We start from the raw sequence: 26,267 nt of genomic DNA, 5'->3' as shown, positions 1-26,267 counted from the left end.
TACTAAAAATACAAAAATTAGCCAGGCGTGGTGGTGGGTGCCTGTGATCCCAGCTATTCAGGAGGCTGAGGCAGGAGAATCGCTTGAACTTGGGAGGCGGAGGTTGCAGTGAGCGGAGATCACGCCATTGCACTCCAGCCTGGCAGACGAGTGAAACTCCATATCAAGATTTGAGAGCATCAAATCTTTGAGAGTCTAGTGTTTGTACCACTAATCCACCAAACCTAGAGGGCTGCCTCTGACAAAGGGGGCCCGAGAGATGGTGGGCAGCCTGAATCTTATAGCCAGTGAGGTTCAAGGCAGACTTACAGTTAATTGATGGACTCGAGGGCACAAGTGAGCTGTAACTCTCTTGGTGCTAAATGCTTTCTGTGTTTCTCTGGTGTACCGGGAACTTCCCAGGCTCAGCCTCCACATGAGCACATGGTGGGATGGGATGGTGGTGGGATGAGGTGATGAAGAACTGAAGATACAGGATGCTGCTAGGGCTGATTCATGGATGTGAGTCCTGCGCATTTGCAAGGGCCCCATGCCTGGTTTAAGCCTCTACTATCACTGTCTTGAAATTCTTCACAATGTTGAACAAGGGGCCCTGCATTTTCACTTTGCACTGGACCCTGCAAATTATGTAGTTTATTTATGTAGCTGTTGGGCTGTGGGGTAGGAGGCAGCAGCCCCCAACCTGCAGTGCTCCTGGGACTTATCAGAGGCTTGTCAATCCATCAACCAATGGCTGAGTCACCAACAGACAGGAAGGAAGCCAGACTAAGCCCCACCAGACAGGTTTGGCCTGTAACTGCAAATCCCTAAGAGACTGTAACAAGGCAAGGCTCTAAGGAGATTCTGGGGATAGAATTGGAACCCACGGAGGAGGGGCATGGTCTGAGGGGGATTTTAACTCAGTGTCAGAAAGATTTTCCTAACAGTCAAAAGGTAATCATAATACATAAAATATACCTCAATAAAGCTGTTGAAAATGTAATCATCTTACTGGCAACTGACATTGAGTGCTTACTGTGTGCAAGGAGCTGTGCTAAACACTTCATTGAAAATATGGAGGATAGGCTGGGCATGGTGGCTCACACCTGTAATCCCAGCACTTTGGGAGGCGAAGGCAGGCAGATCATCTGAGGTCAGGAGTTCAAGACCAGCCTAACCAACGTGGTGAAACCCCCATCTCTACTAAAAATACAAAAAATTAGCCGGGCGTGGTAGCACATGCCTGTAATCTCAGGTAGACAAGAGGCTGAGGCAGGAGGATTACTTGAACCCAGGAGGTGGAGGTTGCAGTGAGCTGAGATGGCGCCACTTCACTCTAGCCCGGGCAACAGAGCAAGGCTCCGTCTCAAAAAAAAGAAAGAAAGAAAATATTGAGAGTGGTCAGGAAGAACATAGTCTCTGGAGCCATATTGCTCTACTGCTTATTAGCTGTGTGAGCTGGGGCAAGTTACCTGGCCTCTCTGTGTCTTAGTTTCATCATCCGGAAAATGAGGATAAGACTAATACGTCTCTCTCACAGGATTAAATTATTGTGAAGAATGACCAGGCACAGTGGCTCTGTAATCTCAGCACTTTGGGAAGCCTAGGCGGGTGGATTGCTTGAAGCCAGAAGTTCGAGACCAGCCTGGGCAATATGGCAAAATCCCATCTCTACAAAAAATATGAAAACTGGCCAGGGCTGGTGGTGCATGCCTATAGTCCCAGCTACGTGGGAGGCTGAGATGGGAGGATTGCTTGAGCCCAGGAGGTCGAGGCTGTAGTGAGCCAAGATCATGCCACTGCACTCCATTCTTGAGTGACAGAATGAGACCCTATCTCAAAATTTTCTTCTAAGGATTAAATGAATTTACATATGTAAACACCTAGAACAGTGTCTGACATATACTAAGTACCATATATGTTAGTTATTATTTAATCCTCAGAACAATCCTATGATGGAGGTATTATTATTATTTTACATTATTCCCATTTAACAGACAAGTAAACTGAGCCTTAGAAGAGGTAAGTGACTTGTTGATCCCAGAGCTATTGGGTGGTGGAGCAGGAGATTCCGCTATGGGAGTTAGGTCAGACTTCATGATCGTCATGCCTAGTGCTTACACTACAGCAGGCATCTGGTGAGTTTTTGTTAAGTTAATCAATTAATTATTATTTCTTTCAGCTCTGAGATTCTAAACCTGTAAGAAATATGTGTTCTGGCCGGAGGAGGATGCAGGGACCTAGACATCTTAGGATTTCTTACCAATTGTTGGCCGCAGCATAATCAAATATCAAGTATGTCCCACTCTAGGCCTTCTGAATTAATTGCCTGTTTGCTCCCTCTCCATCCCTGCAGGCACTGTCCAAGTTCTCGTCTCATCATCTCTCTGGACTCTGAATTCAGCAGCACTATATCCTAACTCATGTCTCTCACATCTGCACAGCACTTCACAGTGTACAAAGTGCTTTCAAATTCAATGGTTTGTTGGTCTGTGTGGCAGACTTTGTGGCACACAGCTCAGTACTCATGCCAGGCCTCCAGACAGATCCCAGCCAGCGAGGACTTCCTGCCTCAAGGGCCAGAGCCGACTGCATGGGAACAGGGAGTGCAGTCTGGATATGCCATGTGGGGGTGCTTATTGAGTTGTTGCTCTCTAGATGGAGTTTGGGGATTTTCTAAGCCAAAGCATGGAGTGAAAGGGGCCAGGCCCTCACCAGGGAATGTTCACTGCCACTCCTCACACTTACCATCTCAAATTCAAGACCCCTGCTGGGGGAGAAGTGGCTGAAGGCAGGCAGTCCTTTAGCTCCTCTGCAAGTTTAAAAAATATCTCAGCCGGCCGGGCACGGTGGCTCACACGTGTAATCCCAGCACTTTGGGAGACCAAGGCAGGCGAATCACCGGAGGTTGGGAGTTTGAGACCAGTCTAACACGGAGAAACCCCGTCTCTACTAAAAATACAAAATTAGCCGGGTGTGGTGGTGGATGCCTGTAATCCCGGCTACTCGGGAGGCTGAGGCAGGAGAATCACTTGAACCCGGGATGCGGAGGTTGCGGTGTGCCAGGAGTTCGAGACCAGCCTGGGCAACATAGCAAAACCCTGTCTCTACAAAAAATACAAAAATTAGCTGGGTGTGGTGGTGCGTGCCTGTAGTCCCAGCTACTTGGAAGGCTGAGGTGAGAGGATCACCTGAGCCCAGGAGGTCGAGGCTGCAGTAAGCCATCTGCACTCCAGTCTGAGCAAGGACAGAGTGAGACCCCATCTCAAATATAGATATAGATATAATATATATCTCCTGCATGCATTTGCAACTACAAAGGGCTGGTGCGCTAAACCTCATCCCTGACACAGAATGCATTTTTCCCAAATTGCCATCAAGGATTATATGCAGGATTTTGTAGAAAATACAGTGGAGTGCCACTATATCTACATTAAATACAGTAAGAGCAAACACTTATAGAGAGCTTACCCTGGATCAGGAACTGTTTTGAGTGCTTTATAAATATTAACTCTTTTGGCCGGGCATGGTGGCTCACGCCTGTAATCTCAGCACTTTGGGAGGCCAAGGCAGGCGGACCACCTGAGATCAGGAGTTCGAGACCAGCCTCGCCAACATTGTGAAACCCTGTCTCTATGAAAATACAAAAATTAGCCGGGCATGGTGGCGGGAGCCTGTGGTCCCAGCTATTCGAGAGGCTGAGGCAGGAGAATCGCTTGAACCCAAGAGGCAGAGGTTGCAGTGAGCCAAGATCGCGCCACTGCACTCTAGCCTGGGTGACAGAGCGCAACTCCTTCTCAAAAACAAAACAAAACAAAACAAAACACAAAAACCTAGGTCTTTTAATTGTCACAACCCTATGAGATAGGTACTATTTCTCTTTAATTTACAAAAACTCAATTATACTTGCTGTGGAGAAACTAGAGAAGGAAAGAGAAAGAGTAATACTATATTAAATATTATTTTACTCACATAGCATAGGCCCCAAGTGTGTCGTGAAAGAGGTAAATCTGCTGTTCCCTTCATTGGTCTCAGTTCCCAGGTGCCTCATAAAATCTTCAGTGTGGCGGCCGGGCGCGGTGGCTCAAGCCTGTAATCCCAGCACTTTGGGAGGCCGAGGCGGGCGGATCACGAGGTCAGGAGATCGAGACCATCCTGGCTAACACGGTGAAACCCCGTCTCTACTAAAAATACAAAAATAATTAGCCGGGTGTGGTGGCGGGCGCCTGTAGTCCCAGCTACTCGGGAGGCTGAGGCAGGAGAATGGCATGAACCCGGGAGGCGCAGCTTGCAGTGAGCCGAGATTGCGCCACTGCTCTCCAGCCTGGGGGACAGAGCAAGACTCCGTCTCAAAAAAAAAAAAAAAAAAAACTTCAGTGTGTGTGCATGTCGCCATACTAAGTATGGGTCTAGTGTGTAAGCCCCCAAGCAAGCCAATCTCTTTATCAGTTATCCACCGAAGAAACAGCAGTCTGTTCCATTGCTAGAGGAAAACTTGGCTATGCTATTGGGAGATGGTTCTGTACTTTAGGAGTGATAAAAGGGGTTTCCAAAGATAATTCTGATTATATATATATATATATATATATATATATTTTTTTTTTTTTTTTTTTTGAGACGAAGTGTCACTCTTGTTGCCCAGGCTGGAGTGCAATGGTGCCATCTGGGCTCACCGCAACCTTTGCCTCCCGGGTTCAAGGGATTCTCCTGCCTCAGCCTCCTGAGTAGCTGGGATTACAGGCATGCGCCACCATGCCCAGCTAACTTTGTATTTTTAGTAGAGATGGGGTTTCTCCATGTTGGTCAGGCTGGTCTCGAACTCCTCCTGGCCTCAGGTGATTTGCCTGCCTCGGCCTCCCAAAGTGCTGGGATTACAGGCGTGAGCCACCACAACCGGCCCCTAGATAAGTTTTGACTGAGCTGTAACTCATAGATAAGGTGACCAACCGTCTCGATTTGCCTGTGACTAAAGAGTTTCCTGGGATTGAGACTTTCAGGGTTAAAACCAAGAATGTCCCAGGCAAACCAGGACAAGTTGGTCACTCTACCACAAAATACATCTCTGTATCTATTGTGAGGACTCTGTTGACGCCATGGTCTATTATATTATTCTTTATGAGGCTCTCAGGAGAAATTCTTATCTGGTCTACATACCAAGAATAGTTGTATATCCTCTAAGGAGTAAGTGGTTTGTTTTTATCCTGTGAACACTGTGAACTGTGTGAGTGAACAGGTTTCCCTTTTTGCCTTGGCTGCTGGAAGTCATAGAACTAAGTATGTATGACACAAATTTAGCTGCATAGGTCACTATGTTCTGTACTTTTTGTATCATTCCAGGCTCCACTTTTTCCCTACCTTGTTTTTTTTTTTCTTTCAATTTTACCTTGCCCTGTCTTAAATTTAATGATCTTGTTTTATTTTATTTATTTTATTATTTTATTTTATTTTTGAGACGAAGTCTTGCTCTGTCACCCAGGCTGGAGTGCAGTGGCACGATCTCAGCTCACTGCAACCTCCACCTCCCAGGTTCAAGTGATTCTTCCACCTCAGCCTCCCGAGTAGCTGGGATTACAGGCACGCACCACCAAATCCAGCTACATTTTTATTTTTTTTTATTTTTAGTAGAAATGGAGTTTCCCCATGTTGGCCAGGCTGGTTTAGAACTCCTGACCTTCAGTGATCCACCCACCTTAGCCTCCAAAAGTGCTGGGATTACAGGCGTGAGCCACCACACCCAACCGATCTTATTTTATTTTAAATGTCTTTCTGGATCAAGGCAGGGTAAAATTAAACAGTTCTTAGAGTCTAGGGACTCTGCCATGAGTCACTGAATATATGGAATGATATGTAAAATTTATGTGTATAAACATATTTTTCTAGGGAGACGGAGCCATAAATTTTAATAATTTTCAAAGAAGTCTGCATCTCCCCCAAATATTAAAAGCCTCTGGTATAGGTGAATCAAGAAACAAATAAATGATTTTAGTTGGAAGCTTGAAAGTTTGACTTATAGTGCTGATATTTTACAATGTTGCAATGATGGCATGGAGGAATGTTGGTGGGATGGAACACTGGAATGGCAGAGAGGAATGTTGGTGGGGTGGGGTGCTCCCCAGAATGGAATGACAACATGACAGAATGTAGTGTGCTAGAACATTAGTGTGTCAGAATATTAGGATATTCTAGAACGTTGACGTAACTGGGCCTACACAAATAAATGTAGCTGCGTAGGTCACTATGTTCTGCACTTTTTGTGTCATTCCAGGCTTCACTTTGTCCTTACCTTGTTTTTTTTTTTTTTCAATAGAACATCACCTTCCAGATGTCTTAGCATCCTCTTGCTTTTTTTTGTTTGTTTGTTTTGTTTTGAGACAGAGTCTCGCTCTGTCACTCAGGCTGGGGTGCAGTGGCACGATCAGATCACAGCTCATTGCAACCTCCACCTCCCAGGTTCAAGTGATTCTCGTGTCTCAGCCTCTCAAGTAGCTAGGTTTACAGGCATGTGCCACCAACCTCAGCTAATTTTTGTATTTTTAATAGAGACGGGGTTTCACCGTGTTGGCCAGGCTATTCTCGAACTCCTGGCCTCACATGATCTGCCCGCCTCGGCCTCCCAAAGTGCTGGGATTACAGGTGTGAGCCACTGTGCCTGGTAGTATCCTCTTGCCTGTAGCTCAGTTGTATGTCAGGGTTGGGCTGCTATCTGATTCAGCCTCTGAATCTCCAACATTCCCTAGCTCAGTGCCCTGTAAGGGTCCAGTAAAGATCCAATTGGTGGTTCACGCCTGTAATCCCAGCACTTTGGGAGGCCAAGGTGGGAGGATCGCTTGAGCTCAGAAGTTCAAGACCAGCCTGGGCAATAAGAGAGGCCCCATCTCAAAAAAAAAAAAAAAACAAAAAGATCCAATTGGCTGCTGGTACATGGGCTTGTGTCAGTTTTATTTTACACTGAGCCGCTTTTTCCTTTCTGACTGTGCTCACTCTCCTTCGAGATCTGTCTCAACTACCTTGCAGGCTCAGGGCTCGGGTAGACTACCTTGTCCATTCCTGTGTCTTCAGTGCCCGGTTCAGGGGCTGCCCAGAGGGCATGGCAACCCTGTGGCTTAGTCAGGGTAGCCTGGCTAGGCTCCTGACCAGAGGCCTGTCTGCAGCTGGGACTCTTAGGGATGGAGTTCAGCTTCTGGAGCTGTTAGGCTGAAGGAGACTCAGGATCCTTGAGGTTAGTCAGGAGCAGGGGAGGCCAGATCAGAGTTTGCTGGGGGAAAGGTGAGGTTTCATTACCAAAAGAACCTGATCCAAAGGCCAAATCCAAGAGCTGGGGTAGGGCAGAGATTGGAGTCCAGAGTAGGAACGGATGGGGAGGAGTTGGGGTAAGGGCTGGTCTCCTAGACGTTCACTCCTCCTTTGCTCCACGAACTCATTCGTGTGGCTGACACTTGCTGAGGCCTCCTCTGAGGCAGATCTGTCCGTGCCCTGGAATTAACAGTCCCTAATGGGGAGATGGACACATAGAAAATGACAACCCAGTGTGGTCAGGGCTATGACACAGAGAAGCTGTGGGAGACCTGAGGAGATCCCAACTCAGCTTGGGAGTCAAAAACAATTTCCTAGAGGAATACTGTCTAAGCAGATGCTGGAAGAAGTCAGGGAGGGGTGGGGGGCATTTTCAGATGGGAAGGCTGCCTCAAAAGCCAAAGTGCATGGAAATTTCCCAGTACCTACCTGTGGGCCTCAGATCAAGGTGCTAATCACAGACTGTTCAGTTCTTTGAGCCACACACGTTTGGTCTGTCCAGGTGTAATTACCTTCAGACTTTCCTCAGCTATTGCAATAACACACAAATTGAAGTCTGTTGCAATCAGTTGCAACCAGGAGAGGATAACTGCATCTTAAAGTGGGGAGACATTTCCTGATTTTGAGAGAACAGAATTTTCTGGACGTGCAAAGCCTGCTACATCCCAGCCACCCTGCTGCCATGGCCTTTCTTCTGGGCCCACACATTAGCTAGGTACTCATCCCAACAGCTGGGTGGGCCATTTACTCCCGGGGTGACCATCTGAGTTACTTCAACTTTGAAATGAGCTCCTAATGGTGTGGGGAATGCTTACTAAACTGGGTGGCAAGAGAACTGTATTCAAACCATGGAGGCTTCACCGATGGCACTGTGTGAGGTTGGGTAGGGCATTTCTCTCTAGAACTCAACTTTCCTATCAGTGAAAAACCAGAAAGGATGCAAAGGGGCTAGGATCTCCCTGCCTTGATGGTCCATGTCTATGTCAAATGCTGGATGTCCTGGTTTTGGCCTGCTTCTTTGAAATAGAGGCCATGTGATAGAGTGGATTCTGGAGACAGAAGATTTAGATATGATTCTGGCTCTGACTTGCTTTGTAAGTCTGGAACAGCCATGAAACCCCCTCTGAGCCCCAGTTTTCTCACTTGGTAAACTGAGGTAATACCTACCTCACAGGGTTCTATGAGGCTCCAGTGAGCTAAAAGCAACATAATGATGACGATGACAATGATGATGATGGTTGTGGTGGTGATGGTGATGGTGATGATCTGTCTCCACAGCAGTCAATCTCTTGGAATGAATTATAATTGTGGTTGTTGCCAGGAAGTTAGGAACCAGCTGCAGGGTCATAGAGAATGTGAACAAATCTTTGAAAGACTTCCCCATGGCAGAGCAAACATTCCCAGCAAGAGCTATTACTGAGGGGAAAAGAGGAATGAACTCGTGCCGACTAACTACGCCCATTTACTTCTTCCTGCAAGGTAGGTGTTCGTGTACCCATACTAGCTGGGTGACCAGTATATAAACCTTTCAGAGCCTCAGTCTCTTCACCTGTAAAATGTAATATTACCAGACTCAGAATTGGTGAAGGCTATAGTGGACATTGATTGCTCTGGGCCGCCCAGCATCCAAACACTCCCTATTTGGAGGAATTCCAAGCTATGTGGGAGCTGAAGGAAGCAGCAACTCCTCCTGACCCTTGTGGGCTTGTGATTGGCCAAGTCAATGCCCTACGTGGGCTTTGAGTCTGGTGGCAGTTAGCAGAGGGGCAAGGACAGTCAGAGATTACTTCAGGTGGCTGCAATGGGGCAAGAGCCTAGCAGTGCAGTGGTGACCAGCAAGTATCTGTGTGGCTAGAGGCAGAGTCTGTCCTAAATACATAGTTCCCGTGACAGGACTTTGGCTGTGCCCAGCTGCCCTTGATTCTCGTCTGGCTTTGTGGTCTCCCTGTCATTTCAGTGAGATATTCAATAGTCCTCCAGTAAAGCCTCTTTTTGCTTAATTTTGCCAGGGTGATTTCTGTTGTTTACAGCTGAGAATCTTGACTGCTACAGCGTAAACCCCATAACATGCCAGACACAATGCTCAGCATATAGTAAGCACTCAAAAAACTGTAGACACACACACACACGTGCGCACGTGTGCACAGAAACAAAAGTTCAGAGAAGTAAAATGATCTGCCTAAGGTCACACAGCAGGTAGTGCTATGGGGCTGGACATGGACCTCTTGGTGGTACACTGCATTTAATTAATTAATTAATTAATTAATTTGAGACAGACTCTCACTCTGTTGCCCAGGCTGGAGTGCAGTGGTGCAATCTTGGCTCACTGCAATCAAGTGATTCTCCTGCCTCAGCCTCCCAAGTAGCTGGGGACTACAGGCACCCGCCACCACGCCCAGCTAATTTTTGTATTTTTAGTAGAGGCACGGTTTCATCATGTTGTCCAGGCTGGTCTTGAACTCCTGACCTCAAGTGATCCACCCATCTCAGTCGTCCAAAGTGTTAGGATTACAGGCGTGAGCCACCGCTCCCAGCTGGTACACTGCATTTAGATATCACTTTACTTCATAACACGTTGTAGAACCATGTATTATTAACATATTTGTTCGTAAGTCTCCAAACAACCTGGTGAGGCCAGAAGGGCTGGGATATTCTTGAGACAGAGAGGAAGGCATTAGCTCAAGGTAACCCTGTAAACAGTGGCGGCCTAGAATCCAGGTCTCAAGTCCACAGCCCAGGGCCGGTGCTCTGGTTGTGTTCACACATGTGAGCTCACACATGCACATGGTGCTACATTTTATGAAGCAGCTCCATCTGAATACATGGCTACCTGGTGCATTAGCAAGCTGGGGTGATTCAGCAGCTGCCTGTGAGGCCATCAGGGAGGGAACACCATGTACCAGAACTTGCAGAAAGGAGTGCTTCTGCAGCTTCCATGTGATCTGGGGTACAGGGAAGTGGGGGGGATGGTGCTTGAGAAGTAGGATGGGAGGGAGGAGGGGATGGGTAGATTTGTCCTAACTTAGGGCCTCCTCTGGGCCCCAATAGGGCCCACACTTATTGAGGGAGATTTTGATTCCTGCAGTGTTGGCAAAGTGGCTTAATTCGACTTAATGGAAGAAAAATGTGTAATGAATATGGATAATGCATACAATGAGGCCCCAGGGAAGGCTGGCTGGAGGAAGGGTGATGAGCTCATGATAAGTCTGAATGATAATCAGGCTGTAGCTCCAAGGGTGAGCCCAGGTAGAAGACATCAGGGACAACTGCTCCTCCCTAGGGGCCTGGGATCCTCCTGCTGACCTCTGTCCCCACCCTACCCTGGCCTTCAGACCTTGACCTCCCACTTGGTTAGAGTCAGAGAATGTCAGATTCACAGGATTCTGGCTTCACAGGATTAGAATCAGGCTCAGGATTCCAGAATTACAGACCTTTAGCACCACATATGTTAACAATAGAAAATTTCAGAATTGAACAATCTGACAATTGGAGCCCCTTGGGAAGAAATCTAGGCGATCTTTCCCCAACTTTAATAACAATAAATAACATCTGTCGAGCACATCGCAACTTCCAAAGTCCTTTCACATCTGTACAGACATCGCATAGGGGTGGGTGGTATTATACCTTCAGCTTAAGTATTGTGGAGAAGATCAAAATGATCAAAATGGGCTGGCTGGCGGATTGCTTGAGCCTGGGAGTTCGAGACCAGCCTGCGCAACTTGGCAAAACCTCATCTCTACTAAAAGTACAAAAATTAGCTAGGTGTGGTGGTGTGCGCCTGTAGTCCCAGCTACTCGGAAGGCTGAGGCAGGAGGATCACTTATGCCAGGGAGGTCAAGACTGCAGTGAGCCGTGATTGCACCACTGCACTCCAGACTGGGTACAGAGCAAGATCCTGTCTAGAATAAAAATAGCCCGGGTGCGGTGGCTAATGCCTGTAATCCCAGCACTTTGGGAGGCCGAGGCGGGCGGATCACGAGGTCAGGAGATCGAGACCATCCTGGCCAACACAGTGAAACCCCGTCTTTCCTAAAAATACAAAAAATTAGGGCTGAGCGTGGTGGCTTACGCCTGTAATCCCAGCAACTTTGGGAGGCCGAGGCAGGCGGATCACCTGAGGTCGGGAGTTTGAGACCAGCCTGACCAACATGGAGAAACCCCGTCTCTACTAAACATACAAATAAATTAGCCAGGCATGGTGGCACACGCCTGTAATCTCAGCTACTCGGGAGGCCGAGGCAGGAGAATCGCTTGAACCTGGGAGGTGGAGGTTGCGGTAAGCCAAGATTGCACCATTGCACTCCAGCCTGGGCAACAAGAGCGAAACTCGGTCTCAAAAAAAAAAAAAAATCAGCTGGGCGTGGTGGCGGGCGCCTGTAGTCCCAGCTACTCGAGAGGCTGAGGCAGGAGAATGGCGTGAACTGGAGAGGCAGAGCTTGCAGTGAGCGGAGATCGCGCCACTGCACTCCAGCCTGGGCGACAGAGACTCTGTCTCAAAAAAAAAAAAAGAATAAAAATTAAAATTAAAAATTAAATAAATAACATGGGCTGGTCTTGCAGGACAAATTCTATTTTCCATATGCCAAGGTTTTGATACCCTTGTCTTCTGTAGTTATATAAACACTTCTATTTGGTATAATGTGTTCAAATTCTCTGTTGTGTAAATTCTGTAAGGTCAAGTATGGTTTTTCGGAATGCATTTTGGCATATTGCAACGCTCAAAAATATGACTATCATTGTTGCATCAGCATAATCAGGGTTGGTACATTCTGCGATAGCTTTTTGGCAGGTTTTATCATCCAGCACTATTTTCAGTTCACAAAGGACTTAAACAACATATCCAAGAATAGATTTAAAGTCACTAATGTAAAGACTGAACTTCAAGTTACTTCAAGGGTTAGTCAGCACATGTTCTGATTTTCTTTCTTTTTTTTTTTTTTAGACGCAGTTTCGCTCTTGTTGCCCAGACTGGAATGCAATGATGCAGTCTCAGCTCACTGCAACCTCCACCTCCCAGGTTCAAGCGATTCTGCTGCATCAGCTTCTCGAGTAGCTGGGATCACAGGCATGCGCCACCACGCCCGGCTAATTTTTGTATATTTAGTAGAGACGGGGTTTCACCATGTTGGCCAGGCTGGTCTCGACCTCATGACCTTAGGTGATCCACCCGTCTCAGCCTCCCAAAGTGCTGGGATTACAGGCGTGAGCCACCGCGCCCGGCCACATGTTCTTATTTTCTTAGAATAAAAAGTTAAACTACCAAAGATACGGAAAGAAGAAAAAAAGCAAACATAAGCTTTGGTGGATGGGAGCGCATAATGAATGCCACACAGAGGGGTGGTTGCGGGGAGGGTGGAGGAGGTGCTTGGAGGGAACGAGGGAACCTGTGCTTGGGATTCTGCCAGTAACGGGCTGCGAGGGGTCTGGGGCAAATCCCTCACGCCTCTGGGTCGCAGTTTTTCCCTATTTCAAATTGGGATAATAATTTTCACCCTGGGTAAAGTTCGGGAGTTGATCAGCCCGGGAGGACATCTGCAGCCACAGGACAAAGAGCTAAGAGAGATGGCGAAGGGGGAGGGGTGTGGAACCGCAGGGAGCTGCGAGGGGCTTACGGCTTCCATGGTAACCTACCGCAGCTTGGAGAGAAGGCGGGGTCTGAGAGCCCGGAGCTGGAGGTTTAGAAGATGAAGGTTTCACAATGAAGCTCCCTACTTCCCGGAGAAAGGCCTCCTTGGAGATAAGGCTGGCTGCACGACAGCAGCCCTCTGTGCTGGACAAGCAGTGATTTTGCCCTGTGCTTGAATAAATAAACCATAGCACTTTCCACACTGTATTTAACTGTCTATTTAACCTAGCAGTCTTCCTCCAGTAGCCTGAGAATTCCCTGAGGGCAGGAATTATGACTGATTCATTTCTTTGTTCCTAGAGCCCAGGACAAGACCTGGCACACAAAAGATAGTCTGTTGGTTAATGGACTATGGCTGAGGGTGGGGCTAGAGAGACCTACTTGTCCAGAGCCCTTGGAACCCTAAGGGGTACTCTCTTTAAAATAGAAAGTCGGGGGGTGGGGGCGGGGGGGGGGTGCAGTAGCTCATGCCTGTAATCCCAGCACTTTGGGAGGCCTAAGTGGGCAGATCACCTGAGGTCAGGAGTTCAAGACCAGCCTGGCCAACATGGTAAAACCCCGTCTTTATTTAAAAAAAAAAAAAAAAAATTAGCCAGTCATGTTGGCAGGTGCCTGTAATCCCAGCTACTCACAAGGCTGAAGCAGGAGAATCACTTGAACCTGGGAGGTGGAGGTTGCAGTGAGCCAAGATTGAGACATTGCACTTCAGCCTGGTTGACAGAGCGAGACTCTGTCTCAAAAAATAAATAAATAAGTAAAATAAAGTAGAAAGTTGACAGGATAGAATGCTTCCTCTACCTGGATGAGACCCTTCAAGTATTGCCATGGTCCATCAAGGTTAAGTTCAACCCCTGCTTCCTCCGTGAAGTCTTCCAGACTGTTTCTTTTCTTCTGCCTTAGAATCTTTGCAACTCTAACGGTCCTTACCCCACATCTTGGCGTTTGTTTGGGATCTCTCTCTGACTGTTCTCTAGGGGTTTCACGGGTCAAACCTACTCTTCATCTCTAGTAAGTAAGGTCTGAAGGGTGGGGTTGCAGGATTTTTTTTTTTTTTTTTTTTTTGAGATGGAGTCTTGCTCTGTCACCCAGGCTGGACTGCAGTGGCGCAATCTCAGATCACTGCAACCTCCTCCTCCTGGGTTCAAGCGATTCTCCTGCCTCAGCCTCCCGAGTAGCTGGGATTACAGGCACCTGCCACCATGCCTGGCTAATTTTTTGTATTTTTAGTAGAGACGGGGTTTCACCATGTTGACCAGGCTGGTCTGGAACTCCTGACCCAGGTTATCCACCCTCCTCAGCCTCCCAAAGTGCTGGGATTATAGCCGTGAGCCACCATGCCCGGCCGTATTCTATTCTAAGGGCTTGTCACAGTGGTGGGCCCACAGTGTGTCTTCAGTCAATGCTCTCAGACTGGGTCATCTGCTGTGGGTGGCCTTGATCCTGTGAGGGATGGAGAAGGTATGCAAGGGGCCCTTCACACCCCTGTGAGTGTTCCACACACGAGACTTCCCAGGTGGGACCCAGGGTTCTGGGACCGAGGAAGGCATGGAGCTCTCCTGGGCTGTGGCCTGCAGCCTGGCTTTGGCTGCCTTGTGCCCTGGCCCCTGAGCCAACAGGCACAGACCAGGAGGAGCAGTGTCATGAGTCAGGCAGTAGAATGGCCTCCCCCTGACCAGAGGACAGATGTCTAGGGCCCGAGTCATTTCTTGTGGATACATGAGCCATCACTGTCCTTTAGACATCTGAAGGATCTGCAACCAAAGGGCCCCAAAGGCAGAGATCCTGAATGGCAAACTTCACTTCAATGTTACAGAGAACAGGGAGCAAGTGCTCACAACAGGTGTTGTCGAGTTCCTTTCCATGCTTGAAACCCTTTCCTGTGGCTCCCTTTTGCCCTCGGGATAAAGACCAAGCCCCTTAATATGGCAAAGCCTTCAGGACTTGGCTCATCTACACTTCCAGCTTCATCTCTCACCATTCCCACCTTGTGTCTACCCAAACTGAACTACTTATTGTTACCTGAAAGAACCATATGGTCTCTCTTAGCTGTAGGTCTTTGTGTATGCTGTTCCTTCTGCCTTAAATGCTGTTCCTCATCTTGTACCAGAAACCTCCTTTCACCTGTCGGTGGGTCCTTTAAACTTAATCCAGTTATTGCTTACTCCAGGAGGCCTTCCTAAACTCTTTGGCTGGATTAGGGATCTTCTGTAAATGCCTGTAGCCATGAGCTTCTTGAAGATAGGGATCAGGACCTCATTTAGCCAAGATTCTGGCAGAAAATCATTGTCAATCAATGTTGAATGGACAAACAAATGTGAACGTCTGAGAAAAAACACCTAGCAGGAGAGCTGTAAAGGGGAGTGGAATGTTCTAACGTTTCCGAGTTCCAAGATTCAACATTCTCTAATTCTGGGCTGAAGATTCACTCCCCTCCATCCGAAGCCCACTCTCCAGCTAGCTCCTCCGCCCTGTGCCCTCTGAGTGTTTGTTCTCAGGCAGGCACACACACACATGTTCTGAACATAACCGGGAAAGCAATTTACAAGAAATAATTGCTGGTCGATGTGTGCTTGGGAGCAGCGGTGAGCTCAGACTATTTCTGTCTGCGCATCAGCCCACCCAGCTTCCTCCCACTGCGGCTGCCCTGGGGGAGGGGCTCCTATCACACAGGGTGGGCAGTTTGTTTCTAATGCAGGACCCAGACTAGCCAACCCCAGTGACAGCCGGCTCTGAGCCTTGATTGAATTCAAAGGAGAGGAGCTGTTGGGGGGCAGGGAGGAGCTTTATGAGGCCTAGGATGTGTAGGTCAGCAAAAGCAGCACGTACATTCCCTTTCTCCAACTGTTGGGGAAATTCTACCAGGTCTTCAGGGCCTTGCTCAGTGTGCGGTCTCCCCCAGACCTCTCTGGCTCAGAGTCCTCAAAGCTTGTCTTTGTTCTTGCAGAGCCTGTTGTGCTCAAAGGGTGGTCTCAGACCAGCATCATCAGCATCACCTGGAATTTGTTAGAAATGCAAATTCTGGGGACTTACTCCTGACCTACTGAGTCAGACGCTGGGGTAGGGGGCCAGCATTCTGTGTTTTAACAAGCCCTCCACGTAGCTGATTCTGATGCAGCCTCGAGTTTAAGAACCACTGCCTTAGGCCACGGATGACCACTTGAGTGTTTGGAATGCACACAGCATCTCCCCCTTCTGACTGCGAGCAGCCTAAAGGCGAGGGCATTATCAGATTCTTTCCTGAAACCTCCCAGTCTCCCTTGAAAGTGTTCAGAGGAAAGTTGGATTTTTCCGATGAGGATACCAAGGACAGAGAAGGGATTTGTCCTGTGAGGGGTCGCACAGAGCGTCAGGGACTAAACATCCCAATAGCACCCAGCCCCACCACATATATACAAGTACCCTAAGCTCTTCCTATAACAAATAACTTGCAGTTCCTGGGCCACGCTGGCTCTCTCTCACTGTTGTGAACAAGCTGTATTCTGACCATAATGTTTTCCGTTCCTGTCTCACCTGGAAACTTTGAGTCATCTTTGATGATTCAGCTCAGACATCATTTCTTCCTCCCTAAAGCTCCATGAAGGGCCACCACTGGGCCTCCTGGCCATTTGTGTGCCTGCCTTGTCCTCCATATGAGCCCCTTGAGGGCAAAAACTGTCTGATTCCTCTTGTTTCTGGCAACCTGCACAGGTCCTAGAATAGAATGGATACCACTAAGTGTACAGTAAATGGACAAGGGTGCTGGGTTTTGAGTGCTGAAAATAGGCTGGGCGCAGTGGCTCACACCTGTAATCCCAACACATTCAAGACCAGCCTAGGCAACATAGCAACCACCCGTCTCGATAAAAAAAAATTTAAAAATTAGCTGGACACAGTGGCACGCACCTGTAGTCACAGCTACTTGGGAGACTGAGGCAGAAGGATTGCTTGTGTCAGGAGTTTGAGGCTGCAGTGAGCTATGATCTCCACTGCACTCCAGCCTGGGTGACAGAATGAGACTATCTCAAAAAAAAAAAAAAAAAAAAAAGAGTGCTGAAATAAAAGAGGACACACACACACACACACCACCACCACCACCAACAACAACAACAAATGAAGCAAGACCAGAACCAAAATCTCTTGACTTCCAGCCTAGAACACTTCTGTGGGTGACTCACCCTGTCTTGCCAACCCATCATGTACCCTTTGGCTGCCTCAGGCACAGGTATCTAAGAGTGACTCTTTCACTGTTGCCAAATCCAGCAGCAGGTCATGTCACTGTCTGAAATGTCAAGAGCTGCTTTTGGTGGCTGCTGAGCTGCGTTTCCACAATCCTTGTCTTGCATTCCCAAGGCGAAGCCTAAAAGCCATTGCCAAAGTTAGGAGAGCAGCCAGAAGGGAGGGCTGGCCGTCAGCATCTTGCCCTAAGATTCCTTTGCGATCAGATTAATAACAAAACGTTAAAAATAATAATAATAGCTAACACATAGTGCTTTCCATTTGCCAACACTTTTCTATGTACTTGCAAGGATTCAGTAATTTAGTCCTTCCCCAAGCCCTATGAGGAAGGTACTACTAAGATTCCAGCTTATATAGATGAGAGGACTAACGCATAGAGGTTACCTAGCAAGTAAGTGACAGGGGCAGGATTTTAACCAGGCATTTGGCTCCAGAGTTTTTCAGTATCACATAGTTTACTGTTATTGTCCATTTGTAATTTAAAAAGTCTTTTAGCAGGATTACTATGTTATCATCCATTGGTAATTTAAAAAGTCTTTTAGCAGGCCAGGTGTGGTGGCTCACATCTGTAATCCCAGCACTTTGGGAGGCCAAGGCAGGCGGATCACTTGAGGTCAGTAGTTCAAGACCAGCCTGGCCAACATGGTGAAACCCCATCTCTACTAAAAATACAAAAATTAGCCAGGCACGGTGGCACACACCTGTAGTCCCAGCTACTTGGGAGGCTGAGGTGGGAGGATCACTTGAACCCGGAAATTGGAGGTTGCATTGAGCTGAGTTCATGCCACTGCACTCTAGCCTGAGTGACAGAGCAAAACTCTGTCTCAAATAAAAAAAAAAAAGTCTTCTAGTAATTTAATGTTTATGAAGTGAGTTCAAATCCATCACCTCACTGAACACTTGCAATAACCCAGCAAGGGGACTGAGGGTCAGGAAGACAAGGGATTTTATCAAGGCCACACAGTGGCAGAGCCCACCCTCTGGAGCCTGTATTCAGTCTGATAACCATTCATTCATTCACTCATTATTATTCTTTTTTTGTGATGAGGTCTTGCCCAGGCTGGAGTGCAGTGGTGTGATCATAGCTCACTGCAGCCTTGACCTCCAGGGCTCAACTGATTCTCCTGCTTCAGCCTCCCAAGTAGCTGCAACTACAGGTATAAGCCACCACATGTGGCTAATTTTTAAATTTTTTGTAGAGTCAGGGTCTCAACTGTGTTGCCCGAGCTGGTCTTGAATAAGTGGGCTCAAGTGATCCATCCACCTTGTCCTCCCAAAGTGCTAGGACTACAGGCATGAACCGCTGCTCCCTGCCCCTATTCATTCTCTCACTTACTTAGCATTCACTCCTTCATCTACCTAAGAAATAGAATGATGGCTGAGCCCTGTGCACACCATACTCCCTCTCTATCCGTCCCTCTGCAAGGGGCTTACTCCAGGATGGCGCACTCCAGGGTGAGGCAGAGCTGCTGAAGAGACAGAGATCATCCCCCTCTGAGGGCTAATCATCTTCTCAGGGCTCCTAAATACACCTACTGTGGGGCAGGAAAACCATGTCAGAGTTCTCTGACTTCCCAGTTGGGTGAGGGGCTCCTCTGTGCCTTCAGAGGCCCCAGGCTTCCACCCGATTGCATGGAGTTGTTACTGACCATTTTTCTAGGAGTCATGTCAAAGTTCGTTGGCCCACAATAGGCCAAGCAGAACAGTATGGCAGGGTCCACAGCAGGGCTGGGTATCTTTGCTGGGAAAAGCCCTCATTTATCATGCTAGGCTCTAAAGTCCTTTCCCACTCCCACCTTTCACTGAAGAGACTCCAGAAGGGGATGGTGTGGAGACATTTATTGAATGTTTATGGGACTGGTCCACATGGGTCAGGGTTGGGTACAGAGGCTTCCTCAGGGCTGCCTGGAATGTCACTGGTGGTCACTGTGGCCATGAAGCAATGATGGAAGAGGCGTTTGGAGTTCACAGCCTGCCCCTGATTGCTCTCCAGCTGTGGGTTCAAGCAGGGGTAACTCTGCTGGAGAGGGCTCACTCCTGGCACTTCTGCCGCCATGCCTGTGTTCACACCTTGGCAGTCAGGAGAAACCTCCTCAGGGCCTGGAAAACAGCAAACTGAGGGTGTGGGGCTCTCTTCTTCCCCATCAGGATCACACTTCCCAGCTGACTTCTCTGGTGCTTACCTTGGGCAGTGCATTGTGGTCAGAGCTTTAGAAGCATCATTTGTTTAACATGTATTTCCTAACAATACAGCACACCATGCACTGAGAGCTGTCAGTGTTGCTCATGAACTTGCAGTTTGGTGGAGGAAACAGATAAGAAACAATTGTTAAGAGCTATGAAGACTTGACCTTCACCATAACCCTATGAGGTAGGTACTATTAGAAATCCATTTTATAGATGAGAACACAGGATTATCATACAGCTAGTATGGAGAAGAGTGCTGGACATTTTTAAAACATAGATTGTTCTCACTTTGAGAATAGATTCCATGCTTCTCTTTGTTGAGTGACTTATCTTCTCTCTTCCTCTTAAATCAAAACTTGAAAGGAAGTCCACTTGGCCTTATTATTCTCTACCTTCCATTCATGACTTGTTCAGCTGCAACTCACTTGGTTCTGCCCCCACTATACCTTCAAACTATTTGTCACTAAACCCATGGTCACTTCTAAATCCTTATCTCCCTTGCCGGGCGCGGTGGCTCACGCTTGTAATCCCAGCACTTTGGGAGGCTGAGGCGGGTAGATCACGTGGTCAGGAGATCAAGACCACGGTGAAACCCCGTCTCTACTAAAAAAAATACAAAAAATTAGCCGGGCGTGGTGGCGGGCGCCTGTAGTCCCAGCTACTGGGAGAGGCTGAGGCAGGAGAATGGCGTGAACCCAGGAGGCGGAGCTTGCAGTGAGCCGAGATTGCGCCACTGCACTCCAGCCTGGGCGACAGAGCGAGACTCTGTCTCAATAAATAAATAAATAAATAAATAAATAAATCCTTATCTCCCTTGACTTATCAGGAACATTTAACATTATTTATTTATTTTAAATTTTACTTTACCAGTTATAGGACTCTGGTTCTTTTTTCCTTTTTCTTTTTTTAATCAGGAGCATTTGACACAATTGAACATTTCTGTCTTTCTAGATAAAAAGTGTATCAAGTGTTTAAGCCAAAAATTCGAGTCATCTCTCACACCTTCTACCTCGGCCCTTTCAAAAAGCCACGTCCTGCTGGTTCCACCTAATAGCCATCTGTGGTATCCACCCATTTCTCTCCATCCTCAACGCTATCACCTTAGGTCAGGCTTTCATCATCTTCTGCCCAGACTCCTGGAACGGCCTCCAGTGGGGGCCCCTCCATCACATCCTCCGTGCTGTAGCCAGAGAGATCTAAGATCTTTCTAAGATCAAGTGAGTCTATGTACTATTCTTTCTGAAAGCTTTCAATCTCTTTCCATTACCTGTGCTCCTTGAGATGGCATCTCATTGTGGCTTTAATCTGCATTTCCTTAATGACTAATGAAGTTGAACATATTTTCATGTGCCTATTTGCCACCTATATGTCCTTTTTTAAAAACATTATTTTATTTTGAGATAGGGTCTTGCACTGTTGCCAAAACTGGAGTGCAGTGGCTTGAACATGGCACACTACAGCCTTGACTTCCTGGGCTCAGGTGATCTTCCCACCTCAGCCTCCTGAGTAGCTAGGTCTACGGGTGTGCACGACCACATCCACCTTTTTTTTTTTTTTTTTGTAGATACAGGGTCTCATTATATTGCCCAGGCTAGTCTTGAAGTCCTGGGCTCAAGCTATCCTCCCACCTTGGCTTCCCAAGTTGCTGGGGTTACAGGCCTGAGCCACCATGCCTGGACATTTTAAAACATAGATTGTTCTCTTTTCCTCTTTAATGAAATGTCTGTTCAAGTCTTCTGCTCATTTTCTAATGGGATCATTTGTTTTCTTAATGTTGAGTTTAGGGTATTCCTTATATATTTTGTTTTATTTATTTATTTATTCATTTATTGAGACATATCACTCTGTCACCCTGGCTGGAGTGCAGTGGTGTGATCTCAGCTCACCACAACCTCCATTTCCTGGGTTCAAGCGATTCTCCTGCCTCAGCCTCCTGAGTAGCTGGGATTACAGGCTTGTGCCACAAGACCTGGCTAATTCTTTTTGTATTTTTAGTAGAGACGGGGTTTCGCCATGTCAGCCAGGCTGGTCTTGAACTCCTGACCTCAAGTGATCCACCCACCTGGGCCTCCCAAAGTGCTGGGATTACAGGCATGAGCCACCACACCCGACCAATCCTTATATATTTTGGATAAAAGTCCTTTGTCAAATATGTGAATATATTCTCCAGTCTGAGGCTTGCCTTTTCATCCTTTTAACAGGATCTTTCACAGCATTAAAATTTTGAACTTTGATGAATACTGGCTTATCTTTTTAAAAATGTATTGTGCTTTCGATGTCTTGTTTAAGAATTCTTTGCATAACCGCATGTCATGAAGATTTTTCCCTGTTTTCTTCTAAAAGTGTTAAGAGTTTTTTGGTTTACATTTAGATATTTTTTGAGATAATTTTTGTACAAGGTGTGAGATCTAAGTAAAGGTTTATATTTTACTTATGGAAGTTTAGTTGTTTTAACACCATTTACTGAAAAGATTGTTCTTCCCCAGTTGAATTGATTTTGCACCTTTGTCAAAAATCTGTTGGACAACCTTATGACATCAGTCTACTTCTGGACCATATTTTGATCTATGAATGTGTCCTTCCCTCCTCTAATACCGCACTATCCTCATTACTGTTTATTATTGTTGCTATACAATAAGTCTTAAAATTGAGTAGTGTGATTTCCTCCAACTTCATTATTCTTTTTCACTATTACTTTAGCTATTCTAGTCCTTTTGTCTCTCTCTATATAAATTTGAGAATTAGCTTATCTATCTATCATCTATCTATCTATCTATCTATCTATCTATCTATCTATCTATAAAACTGCCATTTTGGCCAGGCACAGTGGCTCACACCTGTAATCCCCGCACTTTGAGAGGCCAAGAGGGAGAATCGCTTGAGCCCAGGAATTCAAAACCAGCCTGGGCAACATAGCAAGAACCCATCTCTACAAAAATAAAAAATTAACAAGGTGTGGTGATCCCTCTCCAATTGTGGGGGTCTGAGCAGCTGCCAGTCAAGCCTTCCAGAAGTTACAAGACCTTGGCTCAAGTCCTCATTCTGGTATTAAACATTGTGCTACTTTGTGCCAAACCCTTCTCTTCTCTGGATCTCGGTTACTACTTCATAAAATGGAATCGAAAATACAACTGGCCTAATTTTCTGTTTATTTTCTGTGAATTCTTTTCCATTGAGCTCCTTGGGAGGCTGAGGTGGGAAGGTCACTTGAGCCCAAGAAGTTGAGGCTAGATTGTGCCACTGTACTCCAGCCTGGGTAACAGAGCAAGGCCCTGTCTCAAAAAAAAAGGGCAGGTTGCAATTTTTATGTTTACTATGTTGAGTTTTGCAATTCATGAACATAGTGTATTTCTCCATTTTAGGTCTTCTTTGATTTCCTTCATCAGCATTTTGTAGTTTTTTTGTTTGGTTGGTTATTTTTAGAGATAGGGGTCTCCCTCTGTTGCCAGGTTGGAGTACAGTGACATGATCATAGCTTACAAGTGAGCCTTGAACTCTTGGGCTCAAGGGATTCTCCCACCTCAGCCACATGCCATCAAGCCCGGCTAAGCATTTTGTAGTTTTCTTTTTTTTTGAGACAGAGTCTTGCTCTGTCACCCAAACTGGAGTGCAGTGGTGTGATCTGGGCTCATGGCAGCCTCCGCCTCTTGGGCTAAAGCAATCCTCCCATCTCAGCCTCCCAGTAGCTGGGACTACAGGCACACGCCACCACACCCTGCTATTTTTTTTTTTTTTGTAGAGACAGGAGTCTCGTCATGTTGCCCAGAATGGTCTCGAACTCCTGGGCTCAAGTGATCCTCCAGTCTTGGCCTCCCAAAGTGGAGGGATTTTGTAGTTTTTAACATACAGAACATGTACATGTTTTGTTAAATTTTACCTAAGTATTTCATTTATTTTAGAGTAACTGTAAATGGTATTATTGTGTTTTTAGTTTGGGTTTCTAATTTTTTGTTAGTAGTATATATAAATACAATTGATGTTTGGTTTTGACTTTACTGTGAACTTGCTAAACAAACTTATTTCTTTTTTTTTTTTTTTTTTTTTTTTTTGAGACAGAGTCTCACTCTGCCGCCCAGGCTGGAGTGCAGTGGCACAATCTCTGCTCACTGCAAGCTCTCCCTCCAGGGTTCATGCCATTCTCCTGCCTCAGCCTCCCGAGTAGCTGGGATTACAGGCGCCCGCCACCACACCCCGCTAACTTTGTTGTATTTTTAGTAGAGATGAGGTTTCACAATGTTAGCCAGGATGGTCTCAATCTCCTGACCTCATGATCCACCCGCCTGGGCCTCCCAAAGTGCTGGGATTACAGGCGTGAGCCACTGTGCCCAGCCCAAACACACTTTGTTCTAACAGGTTATTTTGTGCATGTTTTATAGACTCCTTGGGATTCTTTGTTATTTAAGCTTTCATTTTAAGGCATTCCAGCTGGTACAGGGATTTACTTCAACCTTCTCCTCAATACAAGAATCCCCTTAGTGCCGGGCGCAGTGGCTCACGCTTGTAATCCCAGCACTTTGGGAGGCCGAGGCGGGCGGATCACGAGGCGGGAGGATCACGAGGTCAGGAGATCGAGACCACGGTGAAACCCCGTCTCTACTAAAAATACAAAAAATTAGCCAGGCGTGGTGGCGGGTGCCTATAGTCCCAGCTACTCGGGAGGCTGAGGCAGGAGAATGGCGTGAACCCGGGAGGCAGAGCTTGCAGTGAGCCGAGATTGCGCCACTGCACTCCAGCTTGGGCGACAGAGCGAGACTCCGTCTCAAAAAAAAAAAAAAAAAAAAATCCCCTTCCCCTTAGCTGAATCCCATATTTAGCCTTTTCCTGATTACCTTCCATGGATAGAGGTGCTTTTTTAACAAACAAAACAAAACAAACCCAAGGATTACAAATTTGTGAGTGAAATATGGCCCAGAGTGATGGAGTTCTTTTTGCAGTATTTCAGGTATACTCTAAAAAAGTTCTACCTTTATTGACTCAACATCCATCTCCCTATGGCTTTCTCCACTGATTTCAGCTCTGTTCCCTCGATTCTCACAAAAATGTCTGATCCTCTTGTCCCAGAACAACCTTGCAGAGATCTGAGGCCCTAGGCTGTGAGCCCGGAGTCTCCTCTGTTCAAGGCCAACTATCCCCAGCTCTTTACCTAATCCTCACATGACCTGGTTCCCAGATCTGAAGTAGTCAACTGCCTCTGATCATCTGATTGGTCAAAGTCCATCTCACATTATGGGGCTCTGAGCAACTGGCCAGCCAGGGCTCTGGGGAATCCCTTGGGCTTCCAGGAGTTACAAGACCTTGGCTCAAGTCCTCATTCTGGTATTAAATCATTGTGCTACTTTGTGCCAAACCCTTCACCTCTCTGGATCTGTTACTACTTCATAAAATGATGTAGAAAATACAACTGGCCTAATTTTTCTATTTCTTTCCCTTTGAACTCCAAGTTCTGAAGGATTTTGTCTACATAATAGACTGCATTTATTAAGTACTAATTTTTTCCATTCTGTATTAATCAAAGAGCTCTGATCAGCAGGAGAGCACCTATGTTAATTACCCCCCTGGAACTGATATAATTCTAGCTCAAAGAGAAGAAACTTGGTCCGTGTAAAACCTTTGCAATATTGTAGCCAGCTGAGGCAGGAGAATTGCTTGAACCTGGGAGGCAGAGGTTGCAGTGAGCCAAGATGGCGACATTGCACGCCAGCCTGGGCAAGAGGGTGAGACTCCGTCTCAAAAAAAAAAGAAAAAAAAATTGTTGGGCTGGGCACGGTGGCTTACACCTGCAATCCCAGCACTTTGGGAGGCCGAGGCAGGTGGATCACGAGGTCAGGAGTTCAAGACCAGCTTCTGGCTAAGATCAGAAACCCCGTCTCTACTAAAAATACAAATATTAGCCAGGCGTCGTAGCAGGGGCCTGTAATCCCAGCTACTCAGGAGGCTGAGGCAGGAGAATTGCTTGAACCCGGGAGGCGGAGGTTGCAGTGAGCCGAGATCACACCACTGCACTCTAGCCTGGGCAACAGAGCGAGACTCTGTCTCAAAAAAAAACAAAAAACAAAAAAACTTTGCAATATTGGAGATTGCTCAAGAATCCCCACTGCTATGTTTGGGGACCCTCAGGAAATTGGAAACCAAAGTTGGGAACCTACAGAGTAGACGATAAAAAGTTATTTCTGAGATGTGATGGCTGGTGAGTTCTATCCAACTGAAAGTTAATATAGATCATCACTCCTTTGCTTCCAGACCTTATACTCTGTTAATGTGACCTGAGGTTCCACTCACTTTTTTTTTTTTTTTTTTTTAGCAATTACATTACATTTTTGGCTTATGCGGGAAGCTGTTAAAAAAAAAAAAGGTTAGGCCAGGCGTGTTGGCTCATGCCTGTAATTCCAGCACTTTGGGAGGCTGAGACAGGTGGATCACCTGGGGTCAGGAGTTCAAGACCACCCTGGCTAACACAGTGAAACCCCATTTCTATTAAAAATACAAAAATTAGCCGGGTGTGGTGGCAGGTGCCTGCAGTCCCAGCTACATGAGAGGCTGAGGCAGGAGAATTGCTTGAACCCAGGAGGTGAAGGTTGCAGTGAGCCAAGATCACAACACTGCACTCCAGCCTGGGTAACAGAGGGAGAGTCTGTCTCAAAAAAAAAAAAAAAGGTTTTTAAAAAAAGAAAATGGTATGTTTGAGATTGCCAACATGTAAAAATTGAAGCGCCTAATAATAATGAAAATGAGAGCTACTAATTGTTAAAAGCCTACTATGTATTTGAGACCAATTAAATACCAGTAAGCATCATTTCTAGTTATTGCAACAACTTTCTTAGTAGCTATGATGGTACACATTTTAGAGTAAACTGAGGCTGAGAGAAAAATGACTTGCTTAAGGCCACACACTGACAGCAGCAAGGCCAATATTAGAACCAGGTTTTCTGGCATCTCTGCCCAGCGCTGTGCCTTCCCTCCTTTCTCC

General features: G+C 46.6%; 1 protein-coding gene across 3 annotated transcripts in view; it reads right to left on the bottom strand.

The window, feature by feature from the left end:
* Positions 1-6,901: 6,901 nt before the first annotated feature.
* The window catches only part of SHISAL2A (shisa like 2A), a 36,612-nt gene continuing 17,246 nt past the window's right edge, over positions 6,902-26,267 (bottom strand). Inside the window, exons 3-5 of one of the 3 annotated variants that reach the window (XR_004031709.1) lie at positions 16,409-16,588; positions 8,440-8,608; positions 6,902-7,533 (exon numbers count right to left, since the gene is read on the bottom strand). Coding sequence is in view for 2 of the 3 variants with exons in the window: in XM_003264418.3 (XP_003264466.2) it covers positions 18,963-19,213 (251 nt within the window). In the remaining variant the exon portion in view is untranslated. Of the gene's footprint in view, positions 7,534-8,439; positions 8,609-16,408; positions 16,589-18,937; positions 19,214-26,267 lie in introns of those variants that run through there. The other 2 variants (XM_003264418.3, XM_030818814.1) reach the window with 2 other exon arrangements.

The sequence above is a fragment of the Nomascus leucogenys genome, chromosome 9, assembly GCF_006542625.1.
Source record: "Nomascus leucogenys isolate Asia chromosome 9, Asia_NLE_v1, whole genome shotgun sequence".
Taxonomy (NCBI): Eukaryota; Metazoa; Chordata; class Mammalia; order Primates; family Hylobatidae; genus Nomascus; species Nomascus leucogenys.
The sequence above is the reverse complement of the archived record's forward strand: the minus strand, read 5'-3'. Positions and strand labels throughout refer to the sequence as shown.